Source organism: Thermobia domestica, chromosome 3, assembly GCF_964235325.1.
Source record: "Thermobia domestica chromosome 3, izTheDome1.hap1.1, whole genome shotgun sequence".
NCBI classification, from domain to species: domain Eukaryota; kingdom Metazoa; phylum Arthropoda; class Insecta; order Zygentoma; family Lepismatidae; genus Thermobia; species Thermobia domestica.
In genome coordinates this window covers 132,120,990-132,143,476 of record NC_137456.1, presented here as the reverse complement: position 1 = coordinate 132,143,476, position 22,487 = coordinate 132,120,990, and the positions used below count along the sequence as shown (strand labels likewise).

The window sequence follows — 22,487 nt, the reverse complement described above, 5'->3', positions numbered from 1 at the left end:
GCTTAAATCCTTTTCGAAATGTGCCTACGCTGAAGATGAAGACAATGTTCTTCGAAAGCACTTCCTAGTAATATGGTTTGTTTCTTGCGGTGTCTATTCGCATTTCACTTAAGTTATTTCTAATTATTATCACCGCTCGCAATACAATGATAATACCAAAAACACTTTATTGTTGTTGTTGTTGTTGTTAAAGAGGAACACCAGATCTACTTATTTTGAAAATTTGAGGTTGATGCTAGGTGAGCCTTTTTCAGAAATAATTGCCAAATTTTGACATTATTTTTTCTTTTTCTTTCTCTCTCTCTCTCTCTCTCTCTCTCATTGATGGTGAAATTCATATGCTTAACCCCACTTGGGAAGTTCATTACTACAGTGTTTTAAATGCAACAAATTCTAAGAGTGTTTTAGTGAAAACTATTTTCAAATAGCTTCAATATCTCTAGAGACCTAGCGGTTTCAGTACTTTAAGTCGAAGGCAGACTTAGGTGTTTTTTGCACAAGACCCCCAAATTTCGAATGGCTCCTACAGCAGTCCCCTTTGAGGTAGGATTGTAAAATTTTACAGGTGTGTTATGTTTGAGTACCACAACACAGTACAAAATTTGAAGAAAATTTGAAACATTTCAGTTTCAAATTTGGTGATTTCATATGGAATGACTCATATATAGAATCTACAGATAAATTAGAATCCAGACGTCATGCACTCCTTACGGGGATTAGGTTCAAAGTAACAGAAAGGATGTAGGTTAGCCTTCCAGCTAAAAGGAAGCTCTCAGTCAAAGTTTCAACAAAACTACAACCACAGTCCGACCTGGAGAATCTGAACTCTGTCACTAAACCAATGTTCGACTGGATTAGTTTTCTGTAACAATAACGCTGATAATAAAGCAAACTTAAAATCTCTTTGTGATTTGCTGTTACATTAATCTTAAAAACAAATATAACAGAATAATAATGTATCTCTTGCTATATATCTTATGAACAAAACCTTACCTGTTCAAAAATATTACTCGGCAGTTATATGCTACATTCTTATGCATAACAGGCATACCCACGTCTATTATCATATCTTGGCACAGAGGATTCACCAATAATTTCGCAAGCACTTCCCACGAATGTAGAAATGTATCACTCTCATAGAAGTGGTCCTCACAACTGTAACCACTGAAAATAATAAATGAATGAATGTTAATAAGAAAATCTTTATCGAAGTTATCTTACTCGTATATAGAAGTGCTGGAACACATACTTTCTTTCATATCTATCTATCTATTTATTTATTTATCTATCTATATACGTCTCTCTCTCTCTCTCTCTCTCTCTCTCTCTCTCTATATATATATATATATATATATATATATATATATATATATATATATGTATAGTGTGCGTGTGTATACCAGGGTTTGAAAAAACCCGGGTTTTTTTGAAAAAGCCCAACCCACCTGGGCCCATGTGGGTTTTTTCGGGTATTTTCGGGTTTAATCGGGTTTTTTCGGGTTTAATTGGGTTTTTTCGAAATATTTCAATGTCTTTGGGGTAAAAGTGTTAAAATTTGATTTATATTTCAAGATTACCATTGTTACAACTTGCAACAATTTTCTATTCACTGCTGTTTTGAAAAATTGGCCGCCTTTTTGAAATTTTACGTTAGATCGCCGCCAAAATATATAAATCTAAGAGTGTATCGTGCTTATATTCTAAAAAAATTCAACTTAAAAGACCGAAAATTGCACTTTGTAGCGTGGATACCTGCTATTTTTTTTAAAGCCACCATTTTAAAATTGTACGCTGGTATACCGCCAAAATCTATACTGGAAATTGAGTGTGTCTCGTGCTTGTACCCTGGAAATTTAAACTTAAAACATCGAAGTAACGTGTCTGCCTGTAGTATGTGTGGTACAGGCAGACGAACGAACAAATGTAGATCGAATCATCCCAGAAGCCTCAGTGACGTTTGCCAAATATGAACACCAAATATATTAATTTAACAGCGTAAAATAAATGGTTTTATTTGAAAGTCACTTTCGATATTTTGTGCGTTCAATTAGGTGAAATTCCCGAGCATTTGTTGCAAGACGTTTCTTTCCAGAAAATTAATTTAGACGATTAACAAAGATATAATTCATATTTTATAAAGTAAATGTTTCAAACTGTCTTAAATGAAATTAAATATCTTCCAGCGTAAAATAAATAGTTTTATTGTTGAAGTATTCAGTTCCGATGCTTTGTGCGTTCAATTGCGGGAATTTCCCGAGCATTTCTTTCGCGACTTTTTTTTCCCCCTCGAAAATGCAGCTTTCTTTACTGTACATCGAAACTTCCACTAGTACGGAAGTTTGAATTCAGCACTTGAAGTAGTAAGTGTTACGTAGTTTTCGGAACTCTGAGCATTAAGCTTCTTAAATTGGACAAAAATTTTTACGCTATTGTTGGTGTTGATCCTAAAGAATGCTTATTTGAAGAATACCAACAAATAACTGAACTAAACTGTTATTGTTGGAAAACTAAATTTTACTGAAGAATACTTGTGCATTCATCAAAGGTAAGAAATAATACTAATAGTTTTACTAATGTACTACATATTTACTGGTAGTACCGGCACATATGGCTTTAAACTCGTCAAACGTAGGGGAGACCGGGACACATTGTCACAGTAGCAATTCTGAAAAAAGCGAAGAAAACATTAGCGCGCCGGTGCTGCTTTCTTGTTTACTTACTAGATGTCACTACTAACTATACTCGTTTGGAGATGCGCGGTAACAACGATGCTACGTCAGTTGAACTTTGTGTGTTTTCAGTGCCGGAATGTAACTTTTCCGAGTCCTGAAATTGCTGTTTTGTGTGTTCGTGAAAGCGGTAGAAGCAAATATTTTTGTGTGTGTTATGTAGGTTACAAATAGAGCTTCATAGTGTGCTACTTTGAATGCGCCTAATCTTGTCGTTTGAGTTGAGTTGAGTTGATTTTAGTTTAGCGTCCCTTTCAGCAGCGAGGCTATATGAGACGTGGACCTACTGATTAACGTGGAATCCGAACCACATGAGCTCCCGCCGGGAATCGAACCCGGGTCTCCCACGACAAAGGCGCGTACGCTAACCGCTTAGCCTCTTGTCGTTTGGTATAGATATTTTGTAAAAAGAGTAATAGCGACGCGTGGGGCAAGTTGTCACAAATAAGACGGGGCATGTTGTCACTGTGACAATGTGCCCCACTCTGTTTCGCAGACAGTGAGAATATACTAAAGAAAGACAGAGGGGAAAGCACCACCAATGGAAGATCTGCTGGTTGCAGCAAGAGCTATGAAAAGAAATAACAACCCCATATCAATACGTAGGCCTAAAGCTGCTAAAGAATTTTATGTCCACTACAGAACATTGGTAAGATTCTGTGCACGTGTTACAGTTGGCGAACTACAGTTCGACCAATGCTCATTTACATTAGGTTACTCTTCGTAATACTAGGAAGAATTACTAATATCATACCAAAACAAGTTTCGCACATATAATTTGGACTCACTACAAAAGAGGTTCGCGATTTGGCTTACAACTATGCAAAAAGCGCTAGGATTGAAATTGCCATAGTCGTGGAATGAAAAGGCCATTGCTGGCCAAGACTGGTATCCGGTATTTCTGAAAAGACATTGTGATCTTGCTATAAGAACTCCCCAAGGAAATAGTTTTGCACCTATAAACAATGTCAACGAAGGTCCAAAGAAGATTACGATTCTTCCTCAGAGGACGACGATACATTGTGTTCAGTTTATGGCGATCCATACAGTACGAGTACATGTAGCGAGAAGTAGATTCAGTGCATTCGATGTACGGAATCGGCCTACGAAAACTGAGGGTAGCAGAACTTCTTTTGCGTGTGTATTAACTGTGACTCTGACGATGACCTCCAGGTATGGTGCTTTGTAGAAGTAAAAGGATAAACCTTTTCAAATTAGTTTGCGGTGCATACTGATAGAACACAACTAAACTTCGTAATAATATTTACTCCTCTTCTAGCTATACAGTAGTCCTATCAGAGGAATTCTTTGCAATTCATAAACTACACTCAGAAACAACTTAAATGCAATTGGTTAATTTTGTGTTGGCTTATTGGAGAAGTAGGCTATGATTTGATAATTTCGTCATTTTGTTATGACCTTTCAGTTTGTAGTTCTGATTCCTTAGCTATGAGTTAGTTCTGTTTTCATGGCCGTTTTGGTTTTCCTACAAAGCTTGATGTAATAATAAATCTTTTAGGTTGAGAAAATATAAGCTATGGAGCCCAAGGCATATATGACAGTTTTAAGAGTGGTTCAATATTGATTCAACAATCACAAGGTCCCCCTATTTTTTACCTATTTAACTAATATAGTTTCCCCTGTCATTTAATTATGTTTTGATTCTCTTTCAGACCTTAAGTATTTAATGCTGGTAACATTTACAGTCTTTTTGCATTAGTAATAGTTGCATTAATAATATCTACAAATTTCTGGAAAGTGCCACAAGAATAACATGTGACAATTTGCCCCATATATTGTGACAACTTACCCCACATATGGGGCACATTGTCACAACTGTATTGATCATAAAACAAAGTACTTAAGTCCAGTTCAGAGCGAGTTACATTGGACAGAGAAATATCGGCCTTAGACGAGTATCACAAGAAAATAGAACGTGAAAATTGTGACAATGTGCCCCGGTGTCCCCTATGGGGGATAACGTCCCTCGGTATAGCTGAGTCGACGAGCACACTATTTACGGAAAGTATTTTCTAAAATATAAAATTGCGGTTTTTCAAATAGGCTATAAGCATAATCAATACATTAATTTGTTATATAATTATCTCAAGCTAAGGTAAGGTTTTTTCATTTATTCAGTACATTCAGAACTTTATGAAGGTCTTATGTAGAATGCTGTTGTATACGTTAACGTGAAAGCATTTAATTCGCCCGAGGAAAGTCCAAAATTTGATAAAAATCACTTTCAATGTGATCAACTTAGTTGTAGCAATAATATATTAACAAAAAGCTCAAAAACCCAGGTGGGTTTTAAGGTGGGTTTTTTCAGGTGGGTCCAACCCGAAAAAACCCGGTGGGTTTTTTCGGGCTGGGCCCACTTGGGCAAACCCTGAGTGTATACAATAGCAAAAGTACCTTTACATGTTATCTAGTCAATAATTTTGGAAGGAATGGTTCCATCTCGGTAAGGTTATCGATAAGTTACAAAGAATAAACGTGTACCGCGACCAATATCTTATTCGTGAGTTTTTTTTTTTTTTTTTTTTTTTTTATCAGTTCTGTGATCTTAATTACCACCACATCATTATATATAACTTGATACTCAGTTAGTTATTATTAATATTGTTGCCATTCATTTTAGGGTATTAATTACAATATTTGTACAGTGAGTTGATATTTGTACAGGAGATCTTTTTGAACACTGTTAATATCGTTATATGTTGAAGAGCAAAGGTTCTTTTTGTAAAGGAGGCAAAGTACCTGCCTCTCTACTCTTCAATACATAACAATATTAACAGTATTCAAAAAGATCTGTACAAATATTAACTCACTGCACGTATGTTGTAATTAAATACCTAAAATGAATGGCAACATTATCAACTGAATATCAAGTTATAAATGAGGATGTAGTGGTGACCAAGATCAGATCGATATATCGTTGCGGTACAAAGGTAGGTCTACTGACAGCTATGTATAGTTTCAATAGTAAATACAAATAAAGCTCTATCTGTGCTTTAAAACTGTACTTAAATTGTGCATTCATTCCAATTTTATTGACAAGAAAATGAGTAGAAGATGATACGGAGCTCTCAAAATACTACATTTGCAAAGGTGTATCAACAAATAAGGAGACTCTCAGAGTTTTTTTTGTGTAGCTATTTTAGTTGTGTGTGTTGCAGATACCAAGTGAAGGAAATCTGATGGCAATTACAGCCTTCTATGTCAATCCGTCTGGTACTTAGAGCAATTTAAAGATGGTATCGACTTAACATTCCTCCAAGGATGAGGTGCGCGGTGTCATTCGTTGTTTATGGGCCAAGGGACAGAAACCACCTGATATTCATCGAGAATTGGTGGAGATTTATGGAGAGAGTATTGTATCATAGAAACAAGTATATGTGTGATGCAACGCATTCACAAGCGGTAGGAGGACCGACAGAAGTGGCAGGCCAGTAACGTCCATCACCAATACGAATGTGTATGACGTCGATACGATGATTCGTGAAGACATTGTGAGCTAGTGGTCTACTATGCCACGCTTAATTGCATGCATGGAGAACATGCCCGCGACCGTTCGGTCTATTTAATGGACGGGTTCCGCAAGAATGTAATGCACCCCGCCCGTAGTTCCACAATATACACTATTGTTGCTCGTGCACGAAATGCACTGTCAGAATTTGTCCCCTAATTCTGACTCGCCGAAGCGATGTAACCCCCATTCTCTGAGGGAGTGGGATACGCCCACTGCGCGGCCAGACCGAAGTCCTGAGTGCCTACCAGTGAACCTACTGGTTGAGGCAGACTGCTAGCGAGTCAGTTCTACCATGCTCTGCATGCCCAGGCCCGAGGGGGCTTGTTCAATCCCGGCCCTGCCTACCTCTATCGTTCAACTGGCAACCGCCTTGTCGTGTAGAGGTACCACGCACACGTCGAGATACTCCCGTATCTCATCCCGGACCCAATGGTACGTGTTAAGTCACCATTTGAGTTTGGTGCCGGCCCATATCCCACAGAGTTTCCTCCCTTTGGCAGGATCAGAACCGTTATCCAGATTCCTGGGATTGGCCCCTCCCCCACCTCCGTTTGGTCCCCCTGCAGGCAGGAGTCCAACACTCCCCCCCCCGGTAGGGTCGTCCGAACAATACGGGACTTCCTCTAATTACGGTAGAGGTACACCGTACATTACCAGAGCCAATGACTGATGTAGACCGTTTGCTCAAGGCAGACATTGTCATTTGGGAGCCGTCTCTCCCCTGGTAGGCCCGCCCAAACAATACGGGGCTACCTATCTTTAACGTGTTTAGGTACCGCGTACACGTTGTAGCGAATCTACCTGTCCGAATCCCAATGATACGTGTAAGCCACCATTAGAAGGGACACCCACACCCTTCCTTCGGTAGGGTCGTCTAAACAATACGGAACTACCTCTTCTTACGGGAGAGGTGAACCGTACATTACCAGATCCAATGGCTGATGTAGACTGTCTACCTTTAAAGACAATGGCCATTTGGGAGCGGCGGCTCCCCTGGTAGGGTCGTGGCTCCTGCAACCAGTGAATGTGCAAGCCTGGGACGAAGGAGTGACCCACTTCCTCAGCGCTCCTGAGGTACGAGTATGCGTTAGGATACAAGGTATCCCATCCCGGACCCAAGAGAACGCATTACACTCTCTTTGAGGGCAGTACCTACATCTTCCTCCCGGTAGGGCACTGGATCCGCCCACCCAGGGCACACCAGCTACCCACTCTTTCATACGTGTTGGGACACCACGTAGCCTTATCTCCCGGACCCAAGGGCACGGCTTAGTTGCCCATTTCGGGGGATGCCCAAAGGCTCACCCCCGCCGGTAGGTGCGGCAGCCTAAGTTACCTACCCCACTGAGAACGTGATGGGGTCACACGTACTCTCCCAGATCCAATGGCACGAGTTAGTCGCCCATTTCGGAGGATAGCCGAGGCCTCACCTCCGCTGGTAGGTTGTTATCCTGGTTTGCACCGACAACTAAACAATCGTTGCCAGCTTTTAGCAGAGGATAGACAAGAGTTAAGCGTGTTACCACGCTGCTCCCGAAACCCTATCTCCCCCTGAGGGTTGCCGAGCCACCACAAGGCATGTGACACGGGTATACGCAGGGGGTCCCTCCCCCTTTCTCAGCACGGGCTTGGGACCGGCCATGGCGGGGTTGATTCGTGAAGACAGAAGAGTGAGACTGCATGACATTGGTTCAATAAGGAGTATCGTCTATGACCAACTTGGGTTTAAGAAAGTGTGCGCGTACTGGGTGCCAAAATATCTGAGTAGAGATGCAAGGGCTCGGAAAAAAACGGCTTTTTTGAAAAAAAAAACTCGGTTTTTTCTGCTTCGCTTTTTTGCTTGGAAAATTTTGGGCTTTTTTGAAAATTCTGCTTTAAATTGATAAAGCAAACTTTGTTTCGCTTCCCTATAACATAAAAAGTCATTTAATTAGTAGTTGATGCTGATAATAATATAAAACCTCGAAAATAAACCATGAATTTCGAAAAGATATTTCAAACAACTTTACTTCAACACAATTACATTATGAATTCCAAAGGATTAACCAATGCATATAAAAAGAATTTTTTAACCTCCTATATACAAAAGTAAGCAGAGTTGGCAAGAACCATGGTTGTTTTTAAAAATGCCAAAAACCCGTTTTTTGGGGATGTTTAAACCAGGTTTTTTGATTTAAATATTTAAATTTAGGTATTTATATTACATATTCACAGAAATAAGTTTGTTTCGCCTTGGTGTTATTATGCAACAGCGGGGTTATGCTGGAAGAAGTCCCATAAGCTTACAGAAATCCGGTCAGTAAATTTCTTAAATTGAGAAACTCCCGCCCTAGCCATTGGGAAAATCCCGTCATTACTTGAAATGTAAGACAATAACGGGAAAATCCTGTTATTGCTTTGCATGTAAAATTTAAAGGTCAACATATCATAATCAGTACGGTAAAACTAAGGTATTAAATTAAAAATTTAGTACGTAGGTATAATTGAAACTCCAATCCAAGCTACTGTTGGAAGCTACGTAGGCAATCGATAAATTTTGCCAATTTCTATCAATGTATTTAAGCAATATTGGCTTCTTTATAAAACAACAGGCATTTAGGCATGCAGAAATATACAATTTGGTTTCGTTTCGTATGTTTAGGCTTAATATCCTTACGTAATACCGAGGTTATCAAGGAGAAGACTTTCGCTTAAAGTGACATCCGAACCGCTACTTAGTTTACGCATGAAAGAAGGGTTGTGGTTCGACATTGAACATGGGACACCTTGATTAAAAGGTGAAAGGGAAATAAAACTAATGCAGATGGTTTGATATGTGAAAATGCCACCATGAAGTTTACACGATTCGCATTTTTCTTTTTTTTTTTTCTTTTTTTGGTTTAAACCAGTTATTAAAAAAAAAGTTGGTGTAAACCAGCCAACCCTAAAAGTAAACACTTCCTTTTAAAAAATACACAAATAACTAGCAAAATTGTATGTATTATTTTCACTTCAAAATATTCCATACCCTCTTTTTGAAACAAAATAACATTAAAATAAAACATAAGAGAAATACTTAGATTTATATGATACACTTAAAGGCTGCACATCTAGAGCTTTTGGTTCTGTATATTCTTGAAATTCTACAGTTAAGTTTTATATAACCATCATCACGGTTTACCCAATCCGCAAGTTTTCTTAATCTTTAACAAGAGGGATTCAACATATCATTACGGAACTCCCCCCTCCCCCCTCAAAAAAAGTACTACGGAATATATTTAAGTGAAGCTAAATACAACTGCACAACAAACATGACTGAGTGGCTAGCTTTTGCGCTTCTATCGGTAAGTCAGGGATTCAACCCAGCATTCGACCATTCTGACAAAGCTTTTCTTCATTCCATGTGTGAATGTATAAATAGTGCGTGTACTGTGAGTTGGCCGACTTCCTTTCTTATTGTTTTTAAATCGTCATTATTACTAATTACCAGCAGTGACGGTTTTGCGAAGGTTAGAGGGGCGGTCTTTTGGACTGAAGCCTGTTCCCCAAAGTTACGGAATGCCTGCAAAAAACGAAATATCTATTAGTTATGCCTTTACTAATAAACTTTAAGCTCCCGTCAAATAATTACGAATGTTTAGAAAAACTAAACATTAGTAAGAAAAACCCTTCCCAATACTTTTCTAAATTCGCCACTGATTCTCAGTATAAAATGATCTTTAAGGTTGTATCCGGAAGATTATTGCTAAACATATAAACGAAACGAAATATTAGTTATGCCTGTAGTCATAAACTTCAAGCACCTCCCAAATAAAATTAGGACTTTTTAGAAAACGAAACAATCAGAGAAACCCCTCCTAAAGTACTTTTCTAAATCCGCTACTGATTATTTGTATAAATTGGTATTCAAGGTTGTGTCTGGAAAATTATTGCTAAATCACTGTACAGCTACAGCATAACAGAAATGTGGAAATACGGTTTGACGGATATATTGAAAACGTACCGTACGCTTTGACGGATATATAGAAAAACATAAGTTTAACTTTTGCGCTAGGAGCTAGAGTACTAAGCTATTAGAAATGAAACACGGATGACAAATTAAAATGATCTAGAGAAGAAAAAAATGTCGATAACTCAAAAGTTAAAATAAAGTTAAATAGCCTCTAAAATTGCCCTCAAATACTACATTCTTCATGTTAGCTTTAATTCGTAAAACATGTGCTCCATCCATCTTGATGGTGAATTTCAGAGCGAAATATCGCATTTATGGAATTCTTATCTAACTATAGAATATACTATAAGAAAGCTATTTAGATAGAAAAATCATGAAAATGAAAAAAAGGCCAAAATTTCCAAAATTCTCGTTTTTTACCCAAAAAAGCCGGCTTTTTATGTGAAAAAAACCATCGATTCAAAAAAGCCGGCTTTTTTGCATCTCTATATCTGAGTGAGGACCAAAAATATCTTCGAATGGGCATTTCCCTGACCCCCTCACATGGTACACCCACGAAAGAAATGTATTCCTTCATCGCATGATACTGGGCGATGGAACCCTCGATACTCACATGGACACTGAGTCCATCATCATCGGTGCCAAGAAATTCAAGATCACACCATCTGCCAAGAAAACAATGGCTACTGTGTTTTGGTATCGCCAGAATGTTATTCATGTTGAATTTCTAGCAAAGGGTATGAGAATTATTGCGGATATGCACTGGCAAACTATGGGCAAGCTGAAAGGAGGCATACGTCAGAAACGAAAAGGCCACTACGAGAGGGGTGTTGTTACTGCACGATAAAGCACGATCACATGCAGCTCAACGGACCCGTATGTACATCATGAGTTTCACCTGGAAAATTCTTGACCATCCTCCGTATAGCCCTGGTTTAGCCCCTTCAGACTACCATTTGTTTGGACCCCTAAAGAAACACTTTCGTTGGCAGCGTTTCGATACACTGAGAGAGGCACAACAGGTTACAATTAGATTACCTGGTTGGGGAAGCTGGAGCAATATTTCTTTGCAAATCGCATGGACGATTGGGTGTCACGTTAGAATGAATGTTTGATCCGCAATGATTCCTACATCGAATGCTAGTGTGAGACCATGTGTCAAATATAATATAGTTTCAGATATTTCAGTAAATCAAAAATTCACTTTACTTTTTGATACACCTTTGTATTTATATGTACTAGAAACTCATCTTATTATATATCTACATAAACATACGTACAATCACCAGTTTATTTTTTTTTTAATAATTTCGATGCAACGCGATCAAATTTAATTCAACTTCTGTTGACGTAAAAAAGAACTCATTTTCTCTACAGTACTGAGAATTAAGTTTAATATATCAACTAGTTCGGAAATAATTAACAAAACTAAGACATGCTAGTGTGATGGCTTATACACTGGTATGATCAAGAAAAATACTCCCGCCAGGAAAAGAAACATGCAAGAGACTCTAAAGATCAGGATTCTACGATTTCAGGTCTACCCAAACATTTAAGGATATCAACAGTAGTATCAGCAAGGCCAAAGTTATATGAAAATTACTACACCGCAACTAGAAAAGTATGTGTTTGAGTCTTACTATACAAGAGTGAAGAAACCGCGATTAAGATTAACAATGCTCACTTATAATGTGCTCTGGGAATCGTAAAATATTTATATTCCTAGCACTATAAATATTTATATTTTTATTACTTCCGTAACTAATCTTGCTGCCTTCAACAGCTATAGAATAGTGAAACGCTTCGGCTTCACACATATTCTTCACTTTATTTTATTGTTTTTTTTTTTTTTTTTTTTTTTTCAAACCAAAATCACTAAAATTGACAAATCAACAATGTTTCACCATTTTAAAGCTTTTTAAAACTTGTGAAGAGTAACATCGCAGTATGTTTTTATCCTGGTACTGCTCACTTATAAGTTACTTTGTGTAGTGATATTTGTAACATTACAGCAAAACTACCGATTTTATGTTTTATGTGGAAAAAAGACTAAGATGAATAAAACGTAAAAGTACTTGTCAAGCCGAAGTTTTTCATTACTGTATAGCTGCTAAAGGCAACAGAATTGGTTGCCGAAAACATACTACGAATATAACAATCCTTTAACGATTCCCAGTGCACATTATAGGTGAGTGTTAATCTTAACAAAAGATACCAGACTCTCTCCGTGTTGAAATAAAACCTAAATAAAATTTAAATGAAAACAATCTACACAAATATTGTGAGAGTATTATCAATGATTTCATTCAGAAACTTAATTTATATTAATTTTGAAATTGCCTTTTAATTCCTATTATACACAAGCTTAAGTGGCGTAATAACTCACCAATTAGTCATGAATGTGTATATTGTAGTTAAATTCTGGAAAATGACGTGTTCATAGTTACTGCACTTGCCGTTTCAGTTATGTTTACAAGTAATATGTGTAATATTTGGGTCATCTTTAGAAAAAGATAACAATAGATACAATATGTTAATGAACAGTATCATTGCTACATATACACTAAATAAATCACAATTTCCAGCAACATAAAAATTGTCAATTATTACTGGCAAGAATGACGCAATTTTTGGAGCCATAAAAGTTCATTTTTAGATTTTCTCGAAAACTACGCATATTTACCCTCCCTCAAGCATCTCATTTTGTTCATCCCGATGTGATCTATCAACTGATATACATTTTACCTTTGGACTAAGGTATTCGTATTAAAACAAACATCAATCATTAATCATTTTTCCAATTTAAAATTTGGTTCATGATTTTATACAACTGCACAATGTACATCGTATTGATCAGTACAGCTACGACTTGAAGCTACCTAACATTACTGCAGCTTACTATTACACAAATTTATATTTTAATAGATGCGCCGGATGTTTGCCTTCCTGAAATAATAGCTTAACGGCGATTTAGCAAGTTTCATGTTCTTTTGATAAAATCCAAATGAGAGGAATCGCCAGAGTACTAACGACCAGTAATTACTTTAAGGGTTAAATTTTATGTAAGTTCCATTTTGCAATAAAAAACGAAACAAATAAACATTATGTGAAATATACACATTTTCTGGATTTACGAGGCCTGTCTAAAAAGTACCCGACCTTAATTTTTTCCACGCAAAGTAGTGATTCTCAGGCGGCGCCACCGTGCACGGTGGAAGGAGGAACCTTAATGCGCATGCTTGAATTTTTTCACCGCGTTCGCGTGTGCCAGTCGTGAGCTGGTGGTCGCGAAGTGAGGTGCTGTTGGTAGTGTTCGTCGGATTTAGTGTTTCTCGCAAGATGACTGAACGAATTGAGCAAAGATACTGCATCAAATTCTGTCAAAGGCTGGGTGATTCTCAAAGCCAAACAATTCGTAAGATTCAGCAGGTGTTTGGAGAAGATGCGATGGGTGTAAAACAAATTAAACAATGGTTCAACCGATTCAAAGATGGCCGCACATCAGTCGAGAGTGAGCAGCGTAGCGGCAGGCCCCAAACTGCTCGGAATGCAGCTGTTGTTGAGCGGGTGCGAAATTTGGTGATGGCAGATCGCCGTTTGACAGTGCGGGAGATTGCAGAAGATGTTGGAGTGAGTAAAGATTCTGCACATGCAATTTTGCGTGACGATTTGAACATGAAACGAGTGGCTGCTAAATTTGTACCCAAGTTGTTGTCTCAGGAGCAAAAAGACACCCGTTTTGACGTTGCACAGGACGTACTTTTTAGACAGCCCTTGTATATACAATTCCCTATTTTTACTTATCGTAACGAACGAGTTTTTTTGATATCTTTCTTTCAGAATTCTGCCACCTGTGATGATATCTAGTTATTCATGGTCATTATCACCTCTTCATCAGTATCTAACCGTCTGCTGCTTACGAAGGTCTTTAAATGATGACGGTAACTATCCCTGTTTTCGTAAATTTTTGTGTAAACAGCCTTCACCAAATATTCAGTTATTACAGATGGCAGAACATAGTGCTATTCCTCTTGGACGTTTATCCTGATCTACCTTGAATAATCTGAACCATTGTGGACTACTGTAATTCATTTGCATGTCACATATACCTTACATATCTGGTGATGAATATTTGCAGCTTATGATTCTTGCTGTTAGCAACCAGACGACTGTGTTTCACAGTGGGCGCACCGCTAAATGTTCCTAAACATGTTAACCACACAGTAAGACTCATATAGACTGACGCTGCAAATGTAAGTGGCGTCTAATTGTGGGCAAGGAATGCCGGAAGACAGCCCGCAAGATAACGTAAAATTTTAAACGATATTCACAAACAGATGTTACTAAAAATAGTCCTCGCGCTTCACTTTTACTGTGTTATTTACAAAATTTACGAAAATGATGCAAATATTAATGAAAATTTACTTAAGAGAAACAACACTTGTCTTACCATATCTCCAATTCCGGGCCACTTCTAAAAGCTGCTCCTAATTCCTTTGCTTCCTGGACGCTCTGTAGTATCCTATTTAGGTTGCCCTCGAAGTCTAACGCCCATTGGTTTAATGTGCATACAGCAACAGTCACCTTCCGTCCCATTTTTGTTTTTCTAGTATCTAGAAAGAAAAGCGTCAAGTTTATATATTAACACGTTAAAATTGATGTCCTTTAAGAAATAATATTAACTATTTCTTTCTCGGATAACTTCAGACTTAACACACTGACTTAGTACAATCTTCTACACATTACAAATCATCTGCTTTCCTCTAATGGCTAATTTCTAACGTACTGCGGGCCAGGACAAAATAAAAATGATACTTGGGATCTATTCACCATTCATTTCCTTCCCCTTCCCTAAGGCCACGGTCTGCTGTACAGATGGTGATCAGAAAAATGGAAACACCTGTAGTTGGCAACACGTCAGATGTATGGGTTGGCAGTGGTGTCGTGGCGCCCGCAGCGCCGGACCGCTGGTGGCGGTGTGTTAGGTCGGTCTCCATACTACGTCAGGCTCAGTTGAACAGCAGTGTCCAGTGGCTGCAGCAGACGGAGGTAGTGTAAAATGGGAGACCTCTCAGATTTTCAGGTGTCGAAGGTGATGACGGCCTACACAACACACGGGAAAACCACATCGGGGAAGCGGAACAGTGGGCGGAAGAAAATCATGAGTGACAGGTCAAGCCGGGTATTAAAGCGTATTGTCACGCAGAACCGTCGTGCCACTGCGGAGCAAGTGACGGAGGAACTCAATCAGCACCTCCCCCACCCTGTTTCGACAATCACAGTCCGCCGCGAATTACATGACATGAACTTACGGGGTCGTGTGGCACGGGCCAAACCGCTCATCAGGGACCAAAACGCTTTCGCACGCCGCAAATGCTGCAGCGACCATGCAACTTTGACCGTTGAGGACTGGAAACGTGTGATATGGTCGGATGAGTCATCCTTCACCCTATTCCCAACCACGGGCCGTGTTTATGTGTGGAGAACGCCCAAAGAAGCTTATGATCTGCAGTGTCTCCGCCCAACTGTGAAACACGGCGGCGGCTCGGTGATGCTGTGGGCTGCAATGTCATGGTTTTCATTGGGTCCTTTGGTCACACTTAGCGGACGAATCACTGCCAACGATTATGTCGCAATTTTAGGAGACCACTTGCATTCTATGGTCCGGATGTTGTTCCCGGACAATGACGCCATCTTCCAGGATGATAATGCACCCATTCACACAGCTGGCGTTGTTGCAGCGTGGTTTGAGGAACATCGGGATGAAGTTCAACACCTCCCCTGGCCCGCCCAATCCCCAGATCTCAACATAATTGAACATCTGTGGTCCGTCTTGGAAACACGACTCCGGCGACGATTTCCACCTCCATCCTCTCTCACAGAACTGGCCGATGCTCTGCACGAGGAATGGTGTAAAATTCCACTTGCTACCATTCACGACCTCTATGCCTCCTCCCACGTCGCATCAAGGCTGTTCTGAAGGCGAAAGGTGGCCCGACACCATATTAATCTGGTAAGTTGCAATTTCGTTCAGGTGTTTCCATTTTTCTGATCACCATCTGTATCTCTGTAGGGTCAAGGTATATATTTTCTGAATCTTTGGTCTATTCTGTGCATTCTGCTTCTTGTCTCAACTGTCTAAGCGAGTTATGGTGTCGAGGAACATTTTCAAGTAACTGTACGAAACGTGCAGTTTTAGAAAACTCGACCCGGTACCAATGATATTACCTTACAGAATAGGCTTGGTAACCGAAAGATTAAATAAAATGTTTTTACAATTAAAACTCAAACCTCAATTGAGATATACTTTGATGGCCAGCTACCAGCCTTCCTATTTACGCATGGAGTAATATATATATATATATATATATATATATATATATAGGAACTGAAACACTACTAGTAAAATTATTAAAATTATTTTCACTAATAACACTAATAATGAGTTGTTTGCAATGAAGTCTCAAACTATAGTTACTCCCAGTAACGAGGCTTGAGGGAAGACAGAATTTTACCTAAATGCATTAAATTTAGGCTTTTTCTTAACTTAAAATTTGCTACATATATATTTCATGTTGATACTAGATCCTTTTCTATAACCTGCTTCCATGTAAATAGACAGATCGTCCAGAGGACCTTGAACATTATTCCTGTATTGGATTCATATTTCTTCCATCAACCCTATAGAAGCATAGGAGTACCAGCCGCGCGAAATGAAGCAACAAACACTTGCTGTGTAGGATTCCTCACACATTCGGCATTCTGTTTATTAAAGGCTGCCTAGTTTATTTTAATGTAGATTTGAAGGTGCAAGAAACACTGCTACTTTTTTATTGTTGTTTATTTTATATCATCTTTCGAGCTCCCTCTATAAAACGTTAAACCGTTACAAGGTGGCTCTGAAGAACGACTTTTTAAACACATTTTGTCGTTTTGTGTCTAACTACCGGAAAGTTTAGATGTTGCTTTGACAACTCCACCACTATTATGTATCCCGCGAGAGTGGTAAATAGAACTGAGTTTCTTTTCTCTCTGTGTAAGTGTCGCCTGCATATTTAAGTTGCTTAGACATTAATCTTTTCATGTGAATCAATGGTTTTTTATTCATTTTTTGTGCTATCACATTTCACGTGGGCACGATTTTGTAAAATTTACAGAAATGTGAAAGACGAACATATAACAAATCTGAATATATGTGGAACTCACCTCTAACATGCGAAGAACACGAGAATATGTAATACAAAGTCTGTACTTGTAAGCATATAAGAACGTACTGTTAAGTATGGAAGCTATACCACGCAGTGTTCTAAATTATGACCCTTAATGATCTAAGTATCCGAAAGCTGTACAAAAGTACTATCACTGACGCGCCTACTTCCTACGAACATATCGATTGCTAACGCTCGGGGCCCCTGCCGCGCTCCTGACCTAACTTTTTTCTTTTTTTTTTGTGGCCACCTGAAACAAGTTGGTTTGCGTTTTAAAGTTAATTTGCATTATCAGGGTGTCTATTAAAATTCCAAGATGAAATTTCGTGACCTTTCCTTTACCAAATCATAAAATTTTCTAACATTTTCAAGAGAGAATTTGGGTGCGAATTAGGTCGAATTTTCATCTATGCGATACAAACGTATTTTGCTTGTGATTTGGCAGCGTCTAAAGCCGATCATAGACATTTTTGGAGGTGAATTTTGACGTTTTATAGAACAAATGTTTTCAATCTGTACTTACATTTACACATTTAAAAAAATCGTGACCCAAAGGCTAAATTTCGTGACTTTCATGACCGTTTTCTGAATTCGTGACCGATAGACACCCTGATTATGCACTGCAATTTTTACAGCATAGGCTATGTGCAAATCCTTTATTTATATCTAGTCCTTAAGTCAATCTGCATCCACTAATGTAACTGCTGCTTTAAGAAACACTTTCTAAAGCACTACGAGTGCATTTCCCACTACAAGAAATTAATATTTCATACTCCTCCATAAAATAGGATAGGATATTCGGGTTATGTCGGCTATTAGGAGACCGAAAATAAATAAATAAAAGACTTTCAGGAATGGTTCTGTTCACAGGAGGAATGAGTTCATGTTATAGAAGGTTAATTGATGTGTAAGTAATCTGTACCTAAACTAATTATACCGTGGCTGATCTATACAAACCGTCAAGTACAAATTTAAGTTACTGAAATACCTAACCTAACCTAACCAAAATTAGCCAATATTTAACAAAACAGTAACAAAGTTTGGTTCACTCCAGCAGACGGTTCTACGAAATAAAAAATGTATAGGTAAAATGCTATGTGAAGGAATGAGAGTGAATATAAGTAAGTACTGTCAGTGCACAACATATTGAAATGAATTTTGAGTGATAGTGAAAGTATTGTATGTGTAAGTGTGTTCGGTAAGTCTTTACTTTGACTCCAACTGTGACTTTAATCGGTTCTTATAGGTTCAGTTACTTCCTGGAACTGTTTGTGCGTGAGTCACTTGTTAGAACTGTTCGTGCCTTTGGTGTGACGTCTTAGTTCATATTTTTCCCACTAGGTGTCTGTGTAGTCATATGGTAGTTGGTTAGTAGTCACATGTTCTGTGTGCATGTATGTGTGTGCGGCATGCGAGAAGCGCGTAATTGAATTGGTTGAATTGAGTTAGAGAAAACCTATCATAGTTGTGGTCTAAACTGAAGATATTTTCGACGTATTCTAAAAGTGGACGTTTATTGGTTTCTTGTTTGTAATAATAGCAAGTGTGCTCGGTTTAATAAAACGACGTGTGTGCGGAAAGGAACATTTTTCAGTAATGTTGAGTATTGTGCATGTGTTCTTGGTATCTTATTTTTTCGTGTGTGGAATCAGCAGTTATGAGTTCATTATTCATGAGATTTCTCCTATGGCGAAATGGTGAGTGTTTTCTTTTTTTAATTCATATTATTTTTATTCTTGATTTGTTTTGCATTTGAGTATTAGGCAAAGTATTTGGTTTGCTGCTGCTTGTCCTATTGTCTTGTTGAGATGTAATTTTTTTTTCTTTGTCATGCACTGATTTATGATTAGAGACGAGTGTTTTTTTTTTTTTTTTTTTAATTTTTCCCTTCTTATCTTAGCTTTATAGTAGTGGTGTGATTATTTATTATTATTTTGGATGTTTTTATGGTACTTGAGCGGGGGGGTTGGGGGGCGGTAGCCCCCATTTAGATCTCAAAATTCATAGTCACCGCTTCACCTGAATTGATGTTTAGTAACATTGTGGCCCTTGTACTTATAGTATAATTCTTAACTTCGTATAGTAACATTGTGGCCCTTGTACTTATAGTATAATTCTTAACATCGTATAGTAACATTGTGGCCCTTGTACTTATAGTATAATTCTTAACATCGTACATTACTTTCACTGTGTTAGTAATTGTAATCGATTCATGTGATCCGGTTCCGGGAGCAGTTTAGGAATGATTCCTAAACTGCTCCGGGAACCGGATCACATGAATCGGTTGAAATCACAGTTGGAGTCAAAGTAAAAATTTGCCGTGTGTTCTTCCACTATCCTCGTTTATGAGTATATCCCTCGTTGCTGACGTGCCTGGTCCCTAAGAACGCATCCCCTCGCTACTACTCGGGCCCCGTGCTGCGCTCCTGCTCTAACTCGGTTAGATAGCATTCGTGCTTTTTAGTGGCCACCTAGCAGAAGTAGGTTCGTGTTCGTGCACTATAGTTTTTACGTCCACAATGTGTTTATACTAAGCACTCCTGAAGTAAATCTGCACGTAATAACGGAATTCCTCATTTAGTCCATGCCGTGCTAAAACACAAAGCACAAACCTAACTTGAAAAACTAAGAAATGTGTCAAAATCTGGTAGAACCGCCTGCTCGAGTAATGCCAAGGTGCCACAATTTTTACCAAAAAATTCTGGACCCCCAAAAGCCGACATATGCTGATGTGGTACCCTAGATTGCCCAATTATAAAATTCTCTAGCTCAGGGTTAAGTACTGTATCGCTGGACCAGGTTTAGGAATTTTACTAGGTCACTTGGAGAATTTACATAAGTTTGTTTGGAAGAATGAGTGAAAGTAAGGTAAGGGGAATAATAAAAGTTAAGAAAGTGGTTGTTTTTGATGTTGCAAGCGGCTCTGTATGTGGAAGCAGATGCACTATTTCGCGAAGAGGTACACTTGTTATAATATAGTAGAGCGAAAGACAGTGGGGGAAATGGCGCGTATGTGTCAAGGGTGTGACATACCATGTGTGAGTTACTATACAGAACTATTTATAAATAACAAGCGACAGTTAAGAAATTGTTGTACATGATTTTCCCCTTAAAACTGCAAAAGTTTACAAGCGTCAGCTTTGAAGGTTAGTGACTCCTAACTCAACGGCAATATATTTCTGGCCAGTGTATAGAAGCTGTATTATATGTCTACAAGTGCAGCGATACTAGAATGAAACCATAACACTGCTATTGAAATTTGTATGATTGCTAAAACCCACGTTTTAGCTACCCTCGCTTACGTATGTACCCACTGTCGCTGGCGCCCCTGTTCCCTTCTGACGCGCTACCGCGCGGGCAGACCAGCTTCGCACTTTTTTGACTCAGATAGTTTTCGTGGTTTTTGGTGGCCACTTAGCACAGGTTAGTTTGTGCTTTTTGCACAGTTTTTATACTCCTAACTTAATGTAACGTAACTTAATCTTATCCAACCAAAGGGTTAAGTTTAGAGTTGCCCCTCCGTTTTTTTATAAAAATTAGGAAAATTTACAGGAGAAATGAGATAAGGAATTATGATTAGGAGTTTTTATGTGATGGTTAGATGTGTAAGTTTGGTAGGGAAGTTATGTTTAATACGAGGAAAGATGTGCGGAAGTTGGTACTAATTGCAAGACGCGGAACATTTCATGATTCAGCAGCATGCCAATTTTATGTCGAGAACAGAACCCAAAGAACCCCTGCGGGGCTTCTACCCCGTTCCTACTATTACTACTTTTACTACTACTTATACTATAGATCTGTATAATAGAAAATTCACATTTTAACGATTTTACTGATTTTTTGTAGGTTTGAAACTGGAGGTGCAACTCTAAACTTAAGCCCAACCAAATATAACCGAATGTAGTACATTTTGGAGCTTTTTTTCGATATTCAAATTGGTCCGGCGATACAGCACAAATGCCCTAGATTATTGTATTTTGAACTACAGCCACTAAAATAATGCCATATTTCCTTACAACTATGCTACCAATACTAAAAATAATACTGTAGTTAACTCTATATAACTACTAACAACTGCTCTGACTTTATCGCAGTCCCAATGAATGTTAGCTGCACCACAGTAACAAAGTAACAAAGTGGTTGCACTGATAAAGATTATTACATAATCAAAAAAAAAATCTCACAAATAAATAATTAAAAGTATAACTCACAAATCAACCGGTACTTTGAAGCGGTATTTTGCCGCTTCCTTTTCCAATACCAATCAACAACCTTGAAAGAAATTGTATTGCCACACCAGTGTTCGTAGGTTTCCTTAAGAAAATTCCGTCGACTGACACAAAATTTTCCCTTTTCTTATAAAATTTTCCCTAGTTTGTTGATTGTCCAATTCCTATGACAGAAGTGAAGTGATATATTAAAGGATGACCTATCACATTTGTTTTATTCATTTGGTTTTTGCATTTCCATTCATTTATTTTTAACAAGGATTCACGGTGGTTCAGTGGTGGAGCGTTCACCTCGGGTGCGTGGGGTCTCTGGTTCGATCCCAACTTGCGCCTAGTAGACTTCCTGGTGGACAATCACAGTGTTTGTGGGTTTTCATGGGGTACTCCCGTTTCCTCCCACTTTATTCATTTCACCATTGCATTCATTTCTCCTTTAGCCTAGCCGGCACAATCCTAGTACGTAAATCTCAAGGATTTTTTTATTTTTAAAAAAATGCACACACACACACACACACACACACATATATATATATATATATATATATATATATATATATATATATATATATATATATATATATATATAGAGAGAGAGAGAGAGAGAGAGAGAGAGAGAGAGAGAGAGAGAGAGAGAGATACAAACTATTGCTGTTATATTGGTTTATTCCTGAAGAACAAAAAATAAGATTTTCCCTGGATTTTGCACGTTTTATGGGGGGTGCGGTGGCTCAGTGGTAGAGCGTTCACCTCCGGTGCTTGGGGACCCTGGTTCCAGAGCCGGCCTTAAGCCGATTGGACCGATTTCTCCAAAATCGGGCCCCGCGCTAGTGCCGTCTACCCTGCTGTCCAGTTTAATCT

The 22,487-nt window shown here is 38.5% G+C and overlaps 1 protein-coding gene across 4 annotated transcripts in view; it reads right to left on the bottom strand.

The window, feature by feature from the left end:
- The window catches only part of Nadsyn (NAD synthetase), an 81,715-nt gene extending 59,913 nt beyond the window's left edge, over positions 1 to 21,802 (bottom strand). The window contains exons 1-3 of one of the 4 annotated variants that reach the window (XR_014130665.1): positions 21,612 to 21,791; positions 14,643 to 14,805; positions 994 to 1,164 (exon numbers count right to left, since the gene is read on the bottom strand). Coding sequence is in view for 3 of the 4 variants with exons in the window: in XM_081751714.1 (XP_081607840.1) it covers positions 994 to 1,164; positions 14,643 to 14,788 (317 nt within the window). In the remaining variant the exon portion in view is untranslated. Of the gene's footprint in view, positions 1 to 993; positions 1,165 to 14,642; positions 14,806 to 21,472; positions 21,561 to 21,611 lie in introns of those variants that run through there. The other 3 variants (XM_081751714.1, XM_081751717.1, XM_081751715.1) reach the window with 3 other exon arrangements.
- Positions 21,803 to 22,487: the final 685 nt, after the last annotated feature.